Source organism: Belonocnema kinseyi, chromosome 4 (genome assembly GCF_010883055.1).
Source record: "Belonocnema kinseyi isolate 2016_QV_RU_SX_M_011 chromosome 4, B_treatae_v1, whole genome shotgun sequence".
Taxonomy (NCBI): Eukaryota; Metazoa; Arthropoda; class Insecta; order Hymenoptera; family Cynipidae; genus Belonocnema; species Belonocnema kinseyi.
Window position 1 is genome coordinate 112003332 of NC_046660.1, and position 19397 is coordinate 112022728.

The window sequence follows — 19397 nt, forward strand, 5'->3', positions numbered from 1 at the left end:
GGGGGGGGGTGGTCTGCCGGCATACATGAGACAAAATTAAATTTTTGTAGTATCTTTGTAAGGAATAATACTTATTATCAGTTTATTATTTTATTAAATGTAGTTCTTAAAAAATAAGAACTATTTTTCAAATACACTTTTATCGAAAAAAAATAGGGACACATTTTCATCGCGCGCCAAGGACACGCGTCTGTTCAATGTCGCGCTTCGCCCTTGAATATTTTATCTTTGCATTGGAATGCTTGAATAAAACTTTATTAAAAAGATCTCTTTTAGATCGCAGTATTTCTATGTATCTTCATATTCTGAATTTCGTACTTAATTAAGTATAGTCAAGATTAAGTTTCTCAAAGCTCTGTAGGCTTTGAGGTACACAGTCTCATAGTGACACTCGCGCTGCGCGCTCGATTTTTGACAGATATTTGTAAACAGGTTTTGTTAAATCTTTTTTTTCGTAACTATGGTCGTTTTCCCACAAATTTTTAATTTTCAATGTTATTTTTCACGAATAAAACAAAAAGTACGCGTCCTGTCAAGATGTGATTCTTAACGATTTGTAGATCTTCTTTGGGATCATAATTTACGTTAAATCATCTTTTTTCGTATCCTGCACAGATTGACCAAAAAATGAAATGTTTGATTTTTCATTATTGCGTGTGCAATCAGAATTTCAATTTTTGAATTTCCAAGAAAATCCAAAAGTTGTTATGATAATCTTGTAGGCCTTTAAAAATTCAATGTTTTTCTTTTTTGACTTTCTTTCATATCGTGCGTTGTTTGGGTTAAAATTTTCATTTTCAATTGATTTATAAAATTTGGAACATGCTATGCATCTGAGAATTTTCTATTTATCGAAAAAAGTCATGAGGATAAATTAGTTGGCTTGCTGAGTAGTATGAAAAGCCGTACATAAAATTTTTAAATATAAAAAAATTGTACCAAAAATTTTGAAAATGCTCTAACTTTTTGAATTTTTATCCAAAATTACTAGTTAACGAACTCATTGTTCTTTCTTTTAGGACCTATAAAACAGTGTGTCAAATATCGATTTGATTAGTTCGTTTTTTCGAGAGTCATCGTGTTTTTGGACGTCCGGCATGACAGACAGACAGACGCCATCGTAAAAATTTCATTCACGGATTCAGGGGGTCTCGAAATGTGGAGATCCGTTGAAAAACTGTATTCTCAAATTTCGGATAATTCTAACACTTTCTTAATCATAAATTATGAGAATGTAAAAATTAGTTTTCTAGCCAGTCCAAAGTGTTTCATTAGATCAATAATGAAGAAAGCTGTATGTGAGATTTTATATGTTTTTATAGTATTATGCATAACAACTGGCCTTTTCTAGTTAACATTTTTTAAAAGTTTTATTGTCAGCTGAAATTGTTCGATAATATTGATGAGACAATTATAATTAAAGATAAAAGTGAAGTCAATTTGTTACGTTAAATGCGTGTGCTTTTGTAGGTAGTACAAATGAAATTTTCGGCTTGACGATAAAAAATATAATATTATATATTGAGGATATTTCACATGAAAAAATGGTTTTGTCATCCTAGCGCTGACGAGTTTATAAAATAAATGTTTAAAAATGCAAAATAAAATAACTTTGTTATTCGGGCACCAAATTAAAAAGGTACGGTGTTGATTTGGGTCGGCCCGACCGCGTGTGGGAGTACAGTTGACTCACTATGCGACTGTGCATCAAACAAGTGTATAATGTCTGTATACTCACGAAGCCTCTCTACTCTCTACAGGCTACAAATTCAAGTTGCACAATGCAAGCGTGTGAGTAATATAGTGTATAGTTCTAGCGGCAGTCGCGTATACGATATAGTGCGGTATAGACCAAGTAGTGGGAGACCCGGGTGTTGAGGAAAACGTTCTTATTATGAACAGTTCCTCCACCAGTGATATTTTTCGTCAATTTGGCCAATAGTGTTTTCACCCCCGGGAAAAGTGCATTTTTCGTTTTCACGGGACTGGTGAAAATCTCAGGTTGTGATATATGTGACACACAAAAGAACGAACGCCATCGTGCAAGCAGGTAGGAAACTCCAACTCCACATACAGGTATTTTGGGCGTTGACCGCTCGCCACGACGCGGACGAGTCATAATTAATCATTGATCAACGAGAAAATGATGAGAATTCTATTCACAGTTTACCCCTAAAGACACCCGATTTTATCTCTGCAAATTTAAAGTTTCGTAAGCTAAAGAGAAGTACAAGAATCGCGTTGAATCAACAATTCTCCAGCGCGGTATAGATCACAGATTATAGAAGCTTAAGGGCGTCGGCGGCATGGTATTTTATCGAGTGAGATCACTCCAGCGACTGCTACTTAAAATTCATTTGTGAGAAAACGCTATATTTACTTTTGGAGTGGATTTTAAATCAATTTTTTAAAATGAAATTCCTAGGAAATTAATGTTCAGGATTTTCAAGTCTACTACTTGCGTGTTTTTGTTCCAAAACACGTAGTTTGTAATATATTTTTTAAATCAAGTGGAAAGTTCGCTCTCTGGTTCAATGGAAGATTTTTATTAAATAAAAATGTCTTTTGGTGTAATTTTTATTTTTTTATACCATCAAATTTTCTCTTATAAAAAGAAAATTACATGAATATATATTAAAAAGCGAAACCCAGCTTTTAAAATTCATTTTAACAATACAGACGCCTATATTTCTATTCAGTTGATTGCAATAGTTTTCCTCTAAAGGTTAGTTATTATTATTATTATTTTTTTTTTTTTTTAATGAACCACTTAAACTTCTATTCAAAAAATTGAATGTCGCAAGTTTCACGATATATGTTATCCAGTTTGAAAATCTTTAAATTCCTAACATTTCAAGTAAAAATATCGCATTTCCTACAAAATAGGTGCATTTTTAAGCCAATAATCCAATTTTCAATCTAAGCGATCAATTTGCAACCGAAAAAATTAGTTTTCTACTATAAAATAAGACGAATTAAAAAAAAGTGGATTTTTCAATTAAATAGTTACATTCCCAACTAAAATTATGAATCTTCAACAAAAATGTGCATTTTTAACAAAGTAATTTATTTTTTATCTAAGAAGTTGAATTTTTAACAAAACAAGATGATTTCTCAACGAAAAATATAATAGTTGATATTTAAACAAAGAAATATCTTTATTTTTAATCGAAACTAGTTACATTTAACAAAAAAATACGAATTTATAATAATATATTTCAATCCTTATACTTAACCAAATCAAATTTACAAATCTGTATATTTGAATTCGTTATCATTTTTATTTAGTTTTAATCAGTGTGTGTATTCTAGCTATAAATCATATGTTTCCCCTGACAAATTACTAAGTTTTATTGATTTATCACTAAAACATAGCTGATTTATGGCTGGAATTCAGTCACTGATTAATATTAGTAATACATTTAATTGATTTAAAGTTAAGGAGAACCATACAGTTGCATTTGAACCAATAAAGATTAAACGTCGACAGAGACATTTTCAACTTACATTATAAATCTTTGACTGGAATAGTTAAATTTTCTATAAAAAAATTCACTTTCAACTAAAAAAAAAATGATTTTGAACGACTTTTAATCAAGTAGATGGATTTCCAAACAAAAAATGTTATAGTAGATATTTCAACCAGAAAAGATGAATTGTCATAAAAAATGTAATAGTTGGTATTTCAACAGAAAAATATTTTTATTATTGATCAGAAATGGTTAAATTCATCCAAAAAGACGAATTTTCAAAAAAATGACTTGGTCTTCAACCAAAGGAAACTAATTTACAGCTAAAAAGTTGTATTTTTGACCAAAAGAAGATTAGATTTCTATCAAGAGATGAATTTTTCAACAAATATTTTGTTGTCAAGAAAGTAAAAAAATATCTTCCGAATTGTTGAATTTTAAAGTTAAAATGTCAAATGTTTTACAAAGCAGTTAAATTTTCAACAAAATAATTACATTTTTAAACAAATAAGTAACTTTTGAACCAAAAATGACGAATGCTTAACCAAAAGTAGAATAACGAACTTCTTAACCAAGAAGAATGAACTTTAATAAAAAAATAGTTGGATTTTCTTAGGCATGTGACACTAATGAGATTCCTACCTTACCGATTTTGTTTTGGATTATACCAATTCCACACGAAATGATATATAATGAGCTAAAAGTTTGCAGTTTTAGAAAGTAAAGAAAAGGGACTAAGGAACTTTTGTGTACTAATAAATTTTCACACACAAAAAAAATTTCCAAAAACTTATTTTTTTACATTTGTACAAATTTATTAGTAAATAAATGTTCCTTGGTCAATTTCCTTTATTTTTCCAAACTTTCAGCTCGATATCTTATTTCGTGTAGATTTGGTATGATAAAGAAAAATGTCAGTAAAGTAGGAATCGGTATGTGTCGCATGTCCTTGAGGGCGCTGAAACCAGGACCCGATCTCAAAATTGAATTGCCTCATTTTGCTCCATAAATATTAAAATTACATGTTTTTTTTTTGATAATTAGGTCCAGTTCATGTTTTTAACGAAGTCACTGTTCGAAGTGAAAAAATTGCAATTAAAATTTGAGTTTGTGTGCTGGTTCCAAAGCGAATAAAGTGGAAAAGAAGAAAGACTGAGAAGCCTGCGATAAATAAATAGGAATTTGGATTTATGTTTAATACCTTAAAAATATTAGCTTGAAACATAAAGTTAATTTTCCACTGCACAATATTTGATTTCAGACTACACAAAGTTTATCTGACCTAGTAACATTTTAGACCCGGTAATGGAATCTTGTTGATATAGAATTCAATATCTTTATATTCATTTATATTAATGTTTACCTCACATTATACTATTGTAATATTAACCTTGATGTCACATAAATATTAGTATTTGTTAATACATAATTAAAAGTATTTGAATTTAATGCTTCGTAGTATTTTAAAAATATTTTTAATTTTCCCGCCTTAATATTTGAAACTTTGGAATGTTTCCAAAGTTTCATTAAACTTTACAACTTTAATCATTACTACAAGTTGAAAGCAGCTGTTTCCAATTATAAAAGCATCTAACAAAAGCTAGAAGAGATAAAAACATTGTTATAATCTTTACCTCGGTCCTAATAGTTTACACTGAATTTTACAATTAATTGCAATAAAAGAAGTAATTGTAATTAAAAAGTTTCCGTGTGATACGTAAAATATAAAATCAAAAACAAAACTTACATTCTTGTAATAACTTACTTAGATAATTTCAGTTAAATTTACATTCTGATAGAAATGTTAAATTAAACAATTGAGGTAACTGTCTGTATTAAAAAAAATAATAATAGGTATCAAGAGCTGTGAATTAATCAAAAAAGCATTATAAATTTTTAAGCTTCAACGTATGGTACCGATTAATTATCATTTTTATATTCTCATCGTTTATGATTGAGAAAATATTAGAATTGTTCGAAATTTGGCGATGACGTCTGTCTGTCCGGCTGTAAACAGATTCTCTATCCAAGAAATGAACGGATGTAATCGAATTTTGGCACACTTTTTTAAGTCTTACAGAAAAATGACAGCTTTTGAATAATCCTACTAAATTTCTTTTAACCATTTTCCAATAGGTTTCGTCATTTTGTTTTTATTTTTCGAAAGTAGTATGCAGAAAATCGTAAATTTATATATCGAGTCAATAAACAACGCAAAATATGGGGAACAGTTTTTGGAGGATTTTAACCGTTTAAAAATTCCTAAAAATTTCCTTGTATAATTTTTAACAGAACTCGTTTTTAATTTATTTATCGAAATCGATATGCAAACATCGAAAATTCTAATATTACGCCAAAATACGCGAGATACGTGAAAAATCTATAACAAGACTCATAGGATATTTTTTTTATCTATAAAAAATAATATGGAAACAAAAATATTATTTTTAGAATAACAACGCGAGATAAGGAAAAATTGGTGAAGAAAGGATTGTAGTTTTTATTTATTTTGAAGTAATTCAGAAAATAAATATACATTTACAAATGTCTGTCAAAAATCGAACGCGTAGTGTGAGTATCACGATGAGAATGTGTACCTCAAAGACGCGCGCTCAAACTTGCGCGCGTAGGGTACGATTAAAATATGCCCTCGTAGCGAGCATATTTTTTAAATTTAGAATTTGTCCATTAAAATTCAAATCTATATCGATGTCGTTTCGGGAGTGGTCAATTTACAAATTCTCTTGTCTTCCAATGCTCAAATATTTGAATTTTCCTGGTTAAATAAGAATCAGTGGGCACGCAAGTCCTAAAGTTGTCCTATAAACATGTTTTGACGGGCGTCTTAAGGACCTTTTAAACTTTTAAATACATGAAAAAATCTAAAGGATATCCTAAACAAGATAGGTCACATGACATAGAGGTACATTCTAAGAAGGATGTGTGTAGTATGTCCCAGTCCCCACTGGGGAGTTAGTATTCAGTGAGTTATTTATATTCCCGAAAGTAAAAGAGTTGTATGTCTTACCAACGTTCATGCTGTAATTCATGTACTTGTGCCCATCGAACAAAAAAATGCATTGCGTATCAATTTCTTAAAAAAATAATTCAGGATCCAGTTGAGAAACAACAAATTATACTTTCCGAACAAAATAAAATTGATTGAAATTAAGTATTTGAAAACAATTTTCTATGAACACTTGTCTCGAATTATATGCAGGTAGAAAAATGAATAAAAAATTATCAATTTCAGTTCCCGACAATTAAATCTATTTTTTTAAAACTTTACTTGGGTATCTTAAACAGTTTTCGATATAACAATGAAATAAGACAGTCTTGAAAAAATGTAATTTGATTCGGAAAACTAATGGACGAAACAGCCAAAGATTTATTTGTTGTTCTGGTTACAAAAATGTTATCAGTCACTGTCTGTAGTTGCAACAGTATATTTTCGAGTAAGACACTTATTATAGTAGGGGAACAGCAATAATTGAATATTTCTATATTATTTTAAAAGAATACTATTAAATACGCCCTTTTTATAATAATTCAAGTTTGCAAGATTTATGCTATTCATCCTAAAAATATGGATGACTTTTTGTTATATTTTTAATTTATCATTTTATTGTTCATAGCTTGCAATATAAAAAGTAAAATTTCAATAATATCGACCATAAAATTGACAATTTGACACCTCCATTCAATGCGAGTTTATCACCTCTGCTGGCAGCGGCGTGTATGCGATTATTCCCTTTACACTTATACACAGGATATAGTCCTCTTCTATACACGACTCGTATGAAATGGAGGCGTCGATATGAACATATTCAAATTCTTATTACGTAAAGCATAACACAAAATTAAATATATAAAATGGTGTTTGAAACTCAGTAAGCGTATTTTGGAAAAATGGTTGCTTATAACATGATCTTTTTCAGAAAAATGTGGGTCCTACTGTTTTTGGCAGTATTTTTGACAACCGGGAATGGCCAGTATTCTGAAACATCAAATTGGCCTCAAGATCGATTCAATCAAGGCGACACATCAACTCGCCAACCCTGGGGCAGATATGACGAAAGAGACCCGAATTCGGGATTTAATAACAGACCGGATAGTCAAGACTGGGAATCAAACTCGGGAACAAATTACAGGCCAGGAAGTCAAGACTGGGATTCAAATTCGGGAACGAATTATAGACCTGGAAGTCAAGACTGGGACCAAAATTACAGAGGCTCTGTAACTCAGGATCAAAATTCCGGTTCGAATTATCGTGGCAATAATCAAGAGCAAGGTTCAGGGTTCGGTTACAATAGAAATCCTGTAACATCAGATTCTAATAATCCCAATTATGGAGGAGGATTCAGGAGTCCTGGATTTCAGGGAGATAATGTCATCATCAGAGAGGCGTAAGTAAAAAAAAACGATTTTAAACAATTTCACGTGTTAAAAAGTAAGCTATTGAAAATGCAAGTATTACACATATAAAAATTATTTATTTTAAAAATGTTTCTATTTTCGAAAATTAATATTTTTATAAAGTACAGATATTTATTAATAATCATTTTTTAAAATTACTTTCAATAATTGGGTCTAGTCAAGGTTTTATGAAGAAACTTTCTGGGGAAAATCTATTATATCATTCATGAAAATCCCATCAGTTTTAAGAAGTTGATGAAAAATGAAATGAATAAATGAATCCGCGTTCAAAAATAATGTTTTTTTTTTATAAATAATTATTATATGTTTTAAATAAAGAAATTCTTGTAAGTATAATTAAAAGGTGACTTTTTCCTGCTCATGATTCTTTTGTACTGACTATGATATATAGTTGTGTAGTTAAGAAAATAACCACCGCAGGGTCCCACTGGGAGCAACTGCCATCTAAAAATGACACCAGCTCCCCGAAGAACCGCGATAAATCATACAAATTGTTTTCTAAAATATTGGTTGAAATTTACAGAACCTACTTCATTGTTGCCTCCCGAATGGTAAGACCGGGACAAGTCTATCGAGTTGCAGTGAACGTACTGCACAGTCCTCTGCCAATGATGGTTCGAACTTCGATTCAAAGAAATGGTGTAGAACTATCAGCGGATCACCAGGAAGTAAAAGAAGGTATTCCCGAAACATTGATGCTAAGAGTTCCATCTACTTCTGTAAAAGGTGATTACAAGCTTCGCGTGGAAGGATTATATAATACGTTGACAGGTGGTCAAGCATTTTTGAATGAAACTCGACTGATATTTTCTCAAAGATCGATGACGATATTTATTCAAATGGACAAGCCTGTCTACATGCAGGGACAAACAGTTCGTTTCCGAACGATACCGATAAATACAGAATTAAAAGCTTTCAACAACCCCGTTGATGTCTATATACTTGATCCTCAGAGAAGAATTATGCGACGATGGTTGAGTCGACAGAGTAACTTGGGAACAGTCTCCTTATCTTACGAGCTATCCGATCAACCTGTTTTTGGAAATTGGTCAATTCAAGTAATTGCGCAGGGTCAAGTTGAGGAGAAAACTTTTTTCGTAGAAGAATACTATCAGACACGATTTGAAGTCAACGTGACAATGCCAGCTTTCTTTTTCGACACTGATCCATATATTTATGGAATTGTACAGGCGAATTACACCTCCGGTGCATCAGTCAGGGGGAATCTCACTTTGAAAGCCAGTCTCAGGCCGCTGAATAGAAACTACGCTAGCACTGCGTCACAGCAATTTGATGTTCAAGAGAGGTATTTCGATTTTGATGAACAGTATCCTTCATGGTTCAAAGTTCAGCGTAATTACTATGACGATGTCGGACATCGGATGCCTGTTCTCAGATTCTTCAACGGTACATACAGGTAAATATATATAAATTGAAATGTTCTCTAATGGACAAGTGGCAAAAAATATCCCAAAATCTAACATCCCTCTTGAACTTTAGTTTCAGATACCCCATGAGAGATCTGCTGACGCCCTCCGCCTCGGGCGTCGAGGGAATGGAAATAGTAGTAACAGCAACAGTAGGAGAGAGATTTTTAGAAGAAATCATAGTCGGCTACTCTTCAGCCCGAATTTATAATTCTAGCGTCAAAGTTAACTTCTTTGGTGGTTCACCACAGATTTTCAAGCCCGCCATGCCCTTTTCCTTGAACCTTGTTGCTTCCTTCCACGATGGTTCGGCTCTGCGACCAAGTCAACTTTGGGGTGCCAGAATGGATATTCGTGCAGACGTTGAAATGAGAACAAGTGGTCGTAGATCCCTCGACAACAGATTCCTACAACCATCAGCTGAAAATGGTGCAATTTGGTCCATGAAGGTAGACTTACGAAAGGAACTTGGTCTCAGTGATAGTCCTCAGCGAGCGCAACAAATTCTGAACGACGTGATTTCCATGAAAGTGTATGCAACTCTCACAGACGGAGAAGGACATTCAGCACATACGGAACTTTTGCTTTTGGCTCACGAGTCACCCAATCAGAAACATATCAAGGTTTCGACATCCACTGATAAGCCGAAAGTTGGAGAGTACCTGGTGCTTCACGTGCAGACGAATTTCTACATAGATACGTTCAATTACATCATAATGTCAAAAGGAATTATTCTCTTGAATGGACAGGACAATATGCAACATAATATAAGGACCTTCGCGGTTCCCTTAAGTCCAGAAATGGCTCCAGTAGCCACGGCAGTCGTCTACTATGTTGGTCGTTATGGTGAAGTGATAGCGGATTCGTTGACCTTCCCTGTTAATGGTATCTCGAGAAACAACTTTACCGTTTTTATTAACAATAGAAAGGCGAGAACTGGAGAAAATGTAGAAGTCGCTATCTATGGAGAACCTGGTGCTTACGTAGCTCTTTCTGGAATTGATAGATCGTTTTACACTATGCAAGCTGGAAACGAATTGACCTACGCAAACGTCATTTCGAAAATGGCCCACTTCGACGAAGAAACTAACGGTAAGCCTTTTGCTTCTCGCATTCTTTTGAAAATGTAAACAAATTATGAACAATACTTTCTTTTTATTATAATATGTATTCAAATTTTTTTTAATTGAGATAATTGTTAGATCAAATTTCAAATTCGATATCTCCATTTTTAAAGCATCTTTCTCAGAGTGCACGTCTTAAACGACCACTCTGGCGTTGTTTGTCTAAACTAACTACTATAAACCTGCCTGCTGTTTTCCGCGTATGTCTACTGAAACGAGGGGCCAACTCAAAAAGTATATTGGGTAGATGATACTACGCACTCCTTGTTTTAATGAGTTTAGTCAGCGAATTTCATAAAATAAAACTTGATTATCCTTCTTTTTAATAGGCACTCACTCCCACACCTGGCTTTTCCACGACGGAGATCCAGATGAGGTTGTCTACTTCCCTTCCTCCAGTTTCGGAATAGACGTCAACCGTACCTTCGAATACATCGGCCTCGTTGTCTTCACAGATGCGATTATTTTTCGCAAACCAGAAATTTGTAATCGCACTCTCGGCTTCGGTGAATGCCTAAACGGACGCTGTTACCGCCTAGAAAAGAAATGCGACGGCACCTTCGACTGCGAAGATGGAACCGACGAGACTCGTTGCAGCGCAGGAAACTTGACGGACATCACCGAATTCCGAAAATTCCGCTTCAATCGCATCCAACGTCAATACGACAACGTATGGCTCTGGAAGGACGTAAACATCGGACCCCACGGTCGCCAAGTCTTCAACATCGACGTTCCCCGGCGTCCCGTCCACTGGATGGTCACTGCTTTCAGTGTCAGTCCCAGTGTTGGATTCGGAATGTTGCCAAAGGCTCTAGAATACATTGGCATTCTTCCATTCTTCATCAACGTTGAAATGCCCACCCGCAGCAAACAGGGAGAACAAATTGGCGTAAGGGTTTCTGTGTTTAACTACCTGGAAAATAACATCGAAGCCACTGTAGTCTTGACTGGTTCGAAGGACTATAAATTCGTTCACGTCGAAGAAAATGGATTCGTCCAATCCTACAAACCGCGCACCTCTTTTGGTGAGCATCAGTTCTTCATCTGGATCAAGGCACAAGATGTTGCCATCGTCTACCTTCCTATCGTGCCCATTCGACTCGGAGAGATAAAAGTCCACATCTACGCCAACGCTCTCATCGGCAGCGACTCTGTCACGCGGACCCTCTTCGTCGAAGCAGACGGACTTCCACAGTATCGTCACGAATCTGTCCTTCTAGATCTTAGTAACAGAGCCTACGTTTTCCAGTACATGCACGTCAACATCACCGAGACACCAATTATCCCTTATCAGGAGGAACGTTACTATGTCTTTGGTTCCAACAAAGCCACAATCAGCGTCGTGGGCGATGTGGTCGGACCCATCTTCCCCACAATGCCCGTGAATGCAACGAGTTTGATTAATTTACCGATGGACTGTGCCGAGCAGAACATGTTCAATTTCGCAGCTCATTTGTACACAACCCTGCATATGAGAGCTGTTAATCTAAGAAACAGAACCCAGGAGAAAATCAGCTTTCACTACATGAACATCATGTACCAGAAGCAGATTTCCTTCATGAATCCGGATGGTTCCTTCAGTCTTTTCCGCAGTGACTGGAATCAGTCTTCTCCCAGCGTTTGGCTCACTGCCTACACTGTTTATGTTTTCCAAGAAGCTGCGAGTAATTACGAGTACGAAAATTATTTGTATATTGATCCTGAAGTGATTTCAAAGTCTGTAATGTGGTTGCTGCAGCACCAGACGGAAGAGGGGTCTTTTTATGAAGTCAGTTGGCTACCAGATAGAAAGATGAATACAACTTATCACGAGGGAGGCATTAATCGGTACAGAAATATTTCGCTCACAGCGCACGTACTGATAACTTTGGCAAGTGTTAAAGACCTTCCGCATGGTCTGGGAACAAGAGTTTCTCTGGCTGCTGAGAATGCCGCCAAGTGGCTGGAAACGAAACTGTCGTATCTGGAGAATTATGGGCAACCTTATGAGATTGCGGTAGTGGCTTATGCCCTGCAAGAAAAGGCATCGAGTAGACAGGAGTTTGCGTTTGAGATTTTGAATAGACACTCGAGGATTGAAGGGGATCTGATGTACTGGGGAAGAGAAGCTATACCGCAACCACCTTATAAGATTGAAAATCAGAAACCGTTTTTGCTGCCTCGTCTGCCTTATAAATACGATTCGGAAAATATTGAGACCACGGCCTATGCGTTGTTGCTGTATACAGCTAGGCAACAGGTATTTTTGATTCAGCCAATTGTTAGGTGGTTGAATACGCAGAGATTGACGAATGGAGGCTGGGCTACTACGAGAGACACTGCTTGGGCGATGAAAGCTTTGATGCACTATACACAAACGCAGAGATTGAGAGAGGTTTCGGAACTGAGTGTTACAATTGAGGCTACCTCTTTGCCCGGGCAGACGAAAGTGCTTCATGTTGATAGGAAGAACCTGGCGACACTTCAGTCGGTTGAGGTGATAATCTTTTGATTTCATTGACTTTGATTAATAATTTAAAAATACTCGAATTATTTATAAAAAGACAATTTTAACTTAAAATGTGGAAACTTATTTATTTTCAGATACCAGAAGCATGGGGAACTGTGAAGGTACAAGCAAATGGAGCAGGATATGCAATCTTACAAATGTCTGTTCAATATAACGTCGATATCCAAAAGTTCCAAACTATGCCACCAGTGAAAGCCTTCGATTTACGAACCAGAGCCAATTTCCATGGAAGAAATCAGTCTCACATATCTTACACCAGTTGTCAGAGGTGAATATTTGTTATCGCTCTGAATGAATAATTATTAGTATATTAATTTTTGGTATTAAATCAGTTAAAATATGCTTAAACTTTCATAGGTGGATAAATACGAACGAGTCCATGCGCTCAGGAATGGCGGTTCTGGATGTGGCTGTACCAACTGGATATATAATTCAACAACAGAACCTGGATAGATATATCCGTTCAAGACGTATTCGAAATCTCCAAAGAGCTCGTTTCCTTGAGCAAAAGGTGCTTTTCTACTTTGACTATCTTGATGAAGAAGAAACCTGTGTGGAATTTACTTTAGAAAGATGGTTCCCAGTAGCGAATATGTCTCGGTATCTTCCTATCAGAGTCTATGATTATTATGCACCTGGTATGTATACAAAAATCGTATAAAAAGTACTTCAGATTTGTAATTTTTTCACTAAATCATTGGAAAATATAAATAATGGATTGCCGACTCATATTAATGGGAAAACAGCGAATCCCTATTTGAAAGAGACATAGAATTGCGGAGGGCAACCTATCCCTTTTGACTTGAAGGTTATTATTAGGTATTTTAGCTTCAACCACCAGCTGACTTCACTTCTTTGAGTGCTGAGGAGAAAACCGGAAAATCAATGGACTTAGTGCATGGGACAAAACTTGCTTTGTGTAATATCATCGTAATTATTATTTAATCTATTATCCATTAATTATTATCATTTTATTCTTTTATTAAATAGTAATTCAAAAATAAAAACTATTTTTCTGATACACTTTATAGAAAAAATTAGTTTTTACAAAGATATTAGCAAAATAGGGCAAAAATGGTCCGAATCCTATGCATTTGGTCCATTGTTTTCCTCTCAGCAATTAACGAAGTGAAATTAGATGGTGATTCAAGTGAAAATACCTAATTTGTGGAAAGGTTCGACTATAGGTTTCTGCCGATGACAGGCTGCGTTCTCCTTATCTCACTAATGAGTCACAGAGATAGTAAAACCGTATTTACTCGATATATTGACGATAGGATGCTTAATACCTTGTCTCTTGCCTTCTAGGATAGAGTGAAATATTAGGGTGGTCCAAAAAATCTACTTTCTATTTTGGATGATAGATCCCCCCAATTTTTTCATTTTTTGGAAAAAGAGATTCCCTATGTTCTTCAAATCTGTCAACGTTACCCCCCCCCCCCCTCCCTGGACTTCTTAAATTAACTTATGGGTTTAAATGGGAAAGGTTCGGTTTTCGAAACAATGGGAAAAAGTACTTGTTATTAACATTTAACAAATTAAAATTTAGTCACTTCTTAAAAAGTCCCCCAAAAATGCAAATTACGTATTTATTTTTTCAATGTTAGTTACTTTTATGAGATTAGTGAAAAGTTTACGAATGTTTTTAAACTAACTTTGTATTGTTTAAATAATTATTATTTGCTTAAACAATTATTGGTTTTCAAGCAAATCATGAAAAGTTACAATATTTTTTGTTTAACATATTTTGCAATTCTTCAAACAATTTATGTTCGTATAATTTTTTTCCCGTCAAATCAGCAAAATTTAGTATATTCTGGAATGAATGACGCAGTTAATGATTGGTAAGAGTGAAATTCGTATGTGAAAGAAAGTTTGCAATTCATTAAACAATTTAAATCACTTGCTTCTTTCCATAGGAGATATAGGCGGAATCGATCTGAGAAAACAACCATCCATTTTTTAACTTAAACAAAATCGTTTTAAAAAATGGTTATTGTTAAGAACAATAGGGTATAAGTATATAATAACTTCTGAAGATCTACAGCGAACAAATTCTTTAAAAAAATGAAGATTCTTTAAATAATTGCCAGATATCATTAAACAAATATATATCGCAACATTCGTTAATTGTATCATCAATTTCAGAAAATAATTACTTTTCACTATTTACAGAAGAAAAATTCCCAAAAATATCGTCATTAGCATAAATTTGAGATAAAACTGCTGTTTCGCATATTTTGGGACATTTTCCGGGCACAGTACAAGGGTTTGGGTAGTTTAATATTAAAATTTATTGAGTAGAAATTATTCCTTGAACATTTCTCTAGACAAGTTAATGTTGACCGATTTGAAAGAAAATATAGAATTTCTTTTTCTAGAAAAAGAAAAATTAGAAGGGATTTCCAATGAAGAGTTCTTGGGGAACACATGCTTCTATGTATAATTTTATTGGTGTATTTGGAAACCTATCATAGAAAACTTTTTTTGTTCAGTCTAAAAGTTTATTTACGATCCTCATCCAAATGTCATTCTCATCCGGAACGTTAAAAATTAAAAAATGTACACTCCCTAATTGTTCAGTTTGTCGGTATTAAATTTTAAATTATTCCATTCTGAAGTTTTTAAATTTTAAACTATACAATTGAAATGCTTCTAATTTGATATCGTGCAATTTTAAGCGTTTCAAATAAAAAAGCTCTTCAAATATTAACGCTTTGAGTGTGTAAATATTAAATTTGAAATATTTAAAGTTTTAAAATTTTGAATGATTAAAAATACAATTTCTTTAGTTTGAGAGCTAAAGAATGAAGTCTGTTCAATTTCAATGGCTCTTAATCTAAAATAAAATAATTTTTTGTCCAATTTTGCAGGCTTTGAATTCGAATTGATTTAAGTTTGAAGATTTGAATATATATAAATGTTAATGTCTTATTTTCAAATAGTGTATAATTTTAAAGACGGTTCAGAATTAAACTTCTTAAAATTGGAATGGTTCTAATTTGTACTTGCTTATTATGGAACATTTGAACTTAAAGTTGCTGCATTTAATGTGTCCTTATTTTTTCGTTTAATAACTTCGATGTCAGAAAATTATCACTTTAAAACTTTTAATTTTGTTTCTTAATGAACGTGATGAAATTGTTACAAAGCTGAAAAGCTGTTAAATTTAATTTAAATTAATTTAATTTCAGAGCGTTTCAACGAGACGATATTTGACTCGCTTCCAACCTACATTCTCAACATTTGCGAAGTTTGTGGTAGTTCACAGTGTCCATATTGTCCGATTTACAACTTTGCAGCAATTCTAACATCACCCAGTTTCTTCACTATCTTTGCATCTCTCATCGTTATCCTCACCAGGTATTTTAGATCGCAAGAGTTTAGCGCAGGTTAAAACTTTTTTTTTAACTTTTAGAAGAATATAACTTTAAATTGCGCAAAAAGTTCGTTTTGCGAAAACATACCGTATCAAAAACAGAGCTACAATATACATAATACTTGGAAAACAAAAACTAATCATCCTTTTTGATTAAAGTTATAAATACTCCTAAGGAAGAGCGATTCTACAGTATTTTTGTACATTCTTAATAGCCTTTTTATCTCAAAATTCATCTTAAAAATAAAATATATGTATATAATCGGTGCCTTGAAAAGGCTCAGAGAACTGTTAACAATTGCTATTTTCTTTTTTTTTTGTTAAATTAAATACTGAAACTTTAAATTAATTACTAAAATGTCCGTACATGAGTATATGATCTTGAGAGATTATTAGAAGGAAAGGAGCGAATGTGATATATTATAAATATATATTTTTTCACATAAAGTGAATGAGTATTAATTGTAATGTAATTACGACTCTCCACATCGACTTTTTCTTCCGTACAATCATGTCTCTACAGAAATTCTAGAGAAAAATTCGAGACTATTGTTATTAATTATTAGATTATTATTATATTTAGAAGAAAAGGAGTCTTAGTCTTCGAAATTGTACAACTGTGCCTTAATGTTATGAACCTTACTTTTTATGCAAGGTATATAAATATTTTAACTGTCTGCGTTTAAATTCTCGACTCCTAGATCAGGGCATTTAATTTGCTTCAAGAGGCGAGAAATAAACTCGAGTACAAACGACACAAGTTGAAAGTCTATTCGTATGAAGCACAAAGTCGTTATCTGATACCGTCCAATGCGAAACGTCTTTAATCTTGGCATTTGCTTCTTCGAGATACTTCGATAGACCTTAAAGGCCTTTCATTTATAGTGCTTTTAAAAATCTTTTTGCGAATTTTCGTGAATTCATTTCGTATGTCTCCTTAAATTGTTAAAAATTGAATTGATTTATGAGACTTCAAAATATTCATGTTGTCTATTTTTGTAAAACTAAAATTAACCTCATATTAGAAAACCAAAGCTTGAATTTTTTACTATTTCTTATTTTAGAATTGAGTACAAAATACTGGGCAATCTTAGTTTTCATTTTAGCTTAAGATATCATTTGGATAAATACTTTTAAATTGATCAAATGTAATTTAATGTTTATGTACCAGAAGAATATTTTTGAAAAATGTCCGTCCAAACTTAATCTCGCAAGTCAGATAACTTAATAGAAATATTTGATTAGGTGTAGTTAGTGGAGCTGCCTTACAATGAAATGAGTTTCTTAATGAGTTTGATTCGTTTTTATGTCCTAGCTAATTAGGAAAAGTAGGGGTTTGGCTATGAACCAAGGTCATTAGCTAAACGTGGGAGTTTAGGAAAATGTTTCATTAGATGATTCATAAATTGGTTGAATAACAACTTTGTATTAAATATTTTAAAGCTGGCTGCATATTATTTACCACAATTCTGACACATTGAAGAATACGTAACTTAAGTATCAAATACAAAAATACGTTTACAAAAATTTTATCGGCGATTTTTAAGTTTCCATCTAAATCTTTTTTACTAGTAGTACTTTTTTACTAGTAGCTAGTAAAATGTATTTCTGAATAAACTACGGATTTAGAGAAAAGGTGATAGCTTAATGGAGGATTTTCCTAAACTTCCGCGTTTAGTTTATTCCCTTGGTTTTTAGCCAAAACCTTGATTTTCCTAATCCGCTGCGACATATTATATTAAATTTAACGAGACTTTATGTAGAGTTATCTTAAGACTTTATTAATAATGTAATAGTACAAATGTCAATTAATTCCGACTCTCCAGAATGTGTATTTTATTCTCAAAGCTCCTTCAGTTGACCTAATTTTTAGAAAGCCGTCCAAACTAAAATATGTCTCGCGAGTAAATCATAGTTTTATTTACCGTATAATCGTCGATTTATATTTTTATAGCGACAAATATATGTACATTTTACAATAATTCATGCACAATCGTAGAGTAGATTCCTTTTTGTATGTTTTCTTTTTTCTTTTTGAAAAACGTTACATACTCGTGAATCTCAATAAGTTTCAAGATTCTTGAAATAAGTTACTGCCTGTTTGTACAGCATATAATGTTAACCTATACATATAAATTAACCTGTACAGTTCACTTATTGCCGAATAACGTTACGGCCGTCTGATTTTTATCGTAAGAAAAATAATCGAAAGTCATTGGATTTTTGATGATTAGAATTTTCCAAAGGGTACTTTTTTTACTCTTGATTTTAATTTTAAAAAGGTATGCGTACATTTGAAACTTTTCATGTGTTGTCTTCAGTAATTTAATTATAATAAATAGGTTTGGCTAATTAACGATCATTTACTTCTGTATATTAATATATAGAAAAATTTTGTTTGTATACAGAGATTTTTCGTTCTTCAAAATTCGAGATTTGTTTACATACTAATAATTATTTTATATACTGCTTGCTGGCACAATTCATCTCATTGTACGAAGCGAAGAAAAATAACATTTAACGATCGTTAAACGTGTTTTGAAGTTTTATAACATTTGTACAAATAAATGGTAGCAATAAGAAATTAATTATTAATTGATTTCATCCAAAGCCTCTTATGCAGCATATTTGTTAATTAATGTATGTGATACCATTTTCTGAAAAGTATACTTATTTGAAAAATTTATTTTCAGCATTGTCAATGCGTTTATGAAGAAAGTCGTGGGAAAAATGAAACCTTGAAACAAATTATAAAAATGACCTTTTTTTCATATTTCCCCGATTACTAACATGAATAATATTGCGAGTCACGTCATTATTTAATAAGTGTTTACATAAAAGTATGCCTATTTATGTATTGACGGCATACGGCGAAAAATTCTTTTTTTTTTTAGTTTCCAAAGGCTTTCAGCATCCATTTATAACGATCTATATTAATGCATTGTTTCGATTTCAAGTATTTTCGCCAAACAAATTAACCGGGTCTGAACAAATTTAAATTATGAAGGCCCAATACAGATTCGTTTGATGGATTGGAATAATTGAAATATT

General features: G+C 33.0%; 1 protein-coding gene across 1 annotated transcript; it reads left to right on the top strand.

Annotated features, from left to right (window-relative positions):
- Positions 1–1744: 1744 nt before the first annotated feature.
- Positions 1745–18930, top strand: LOC117170639 (CD109 antigen). Its single transcript, XM_033357544.1, has 8 exons — positions 1745–2050; positions 7409–7876; positions 8431–9324; positions 9408–10426; positions 10788–12934; positions 13042–13235; positions 13325–13605; positions 16162–18930. Exons 2-8 carry the CDS (start codon positions 7413–7415, stop codon positions 16362–16364), a joined length of 5202 nt encoding a protein of 1733 aa, XP_033213435.1. The 5' UTR covers positions 1745–2050; positions 7409–7412; the 3' UTR covers positions 16365–18930.
- Positions 18931–19397: the final 467 nt, after the last annotated feature.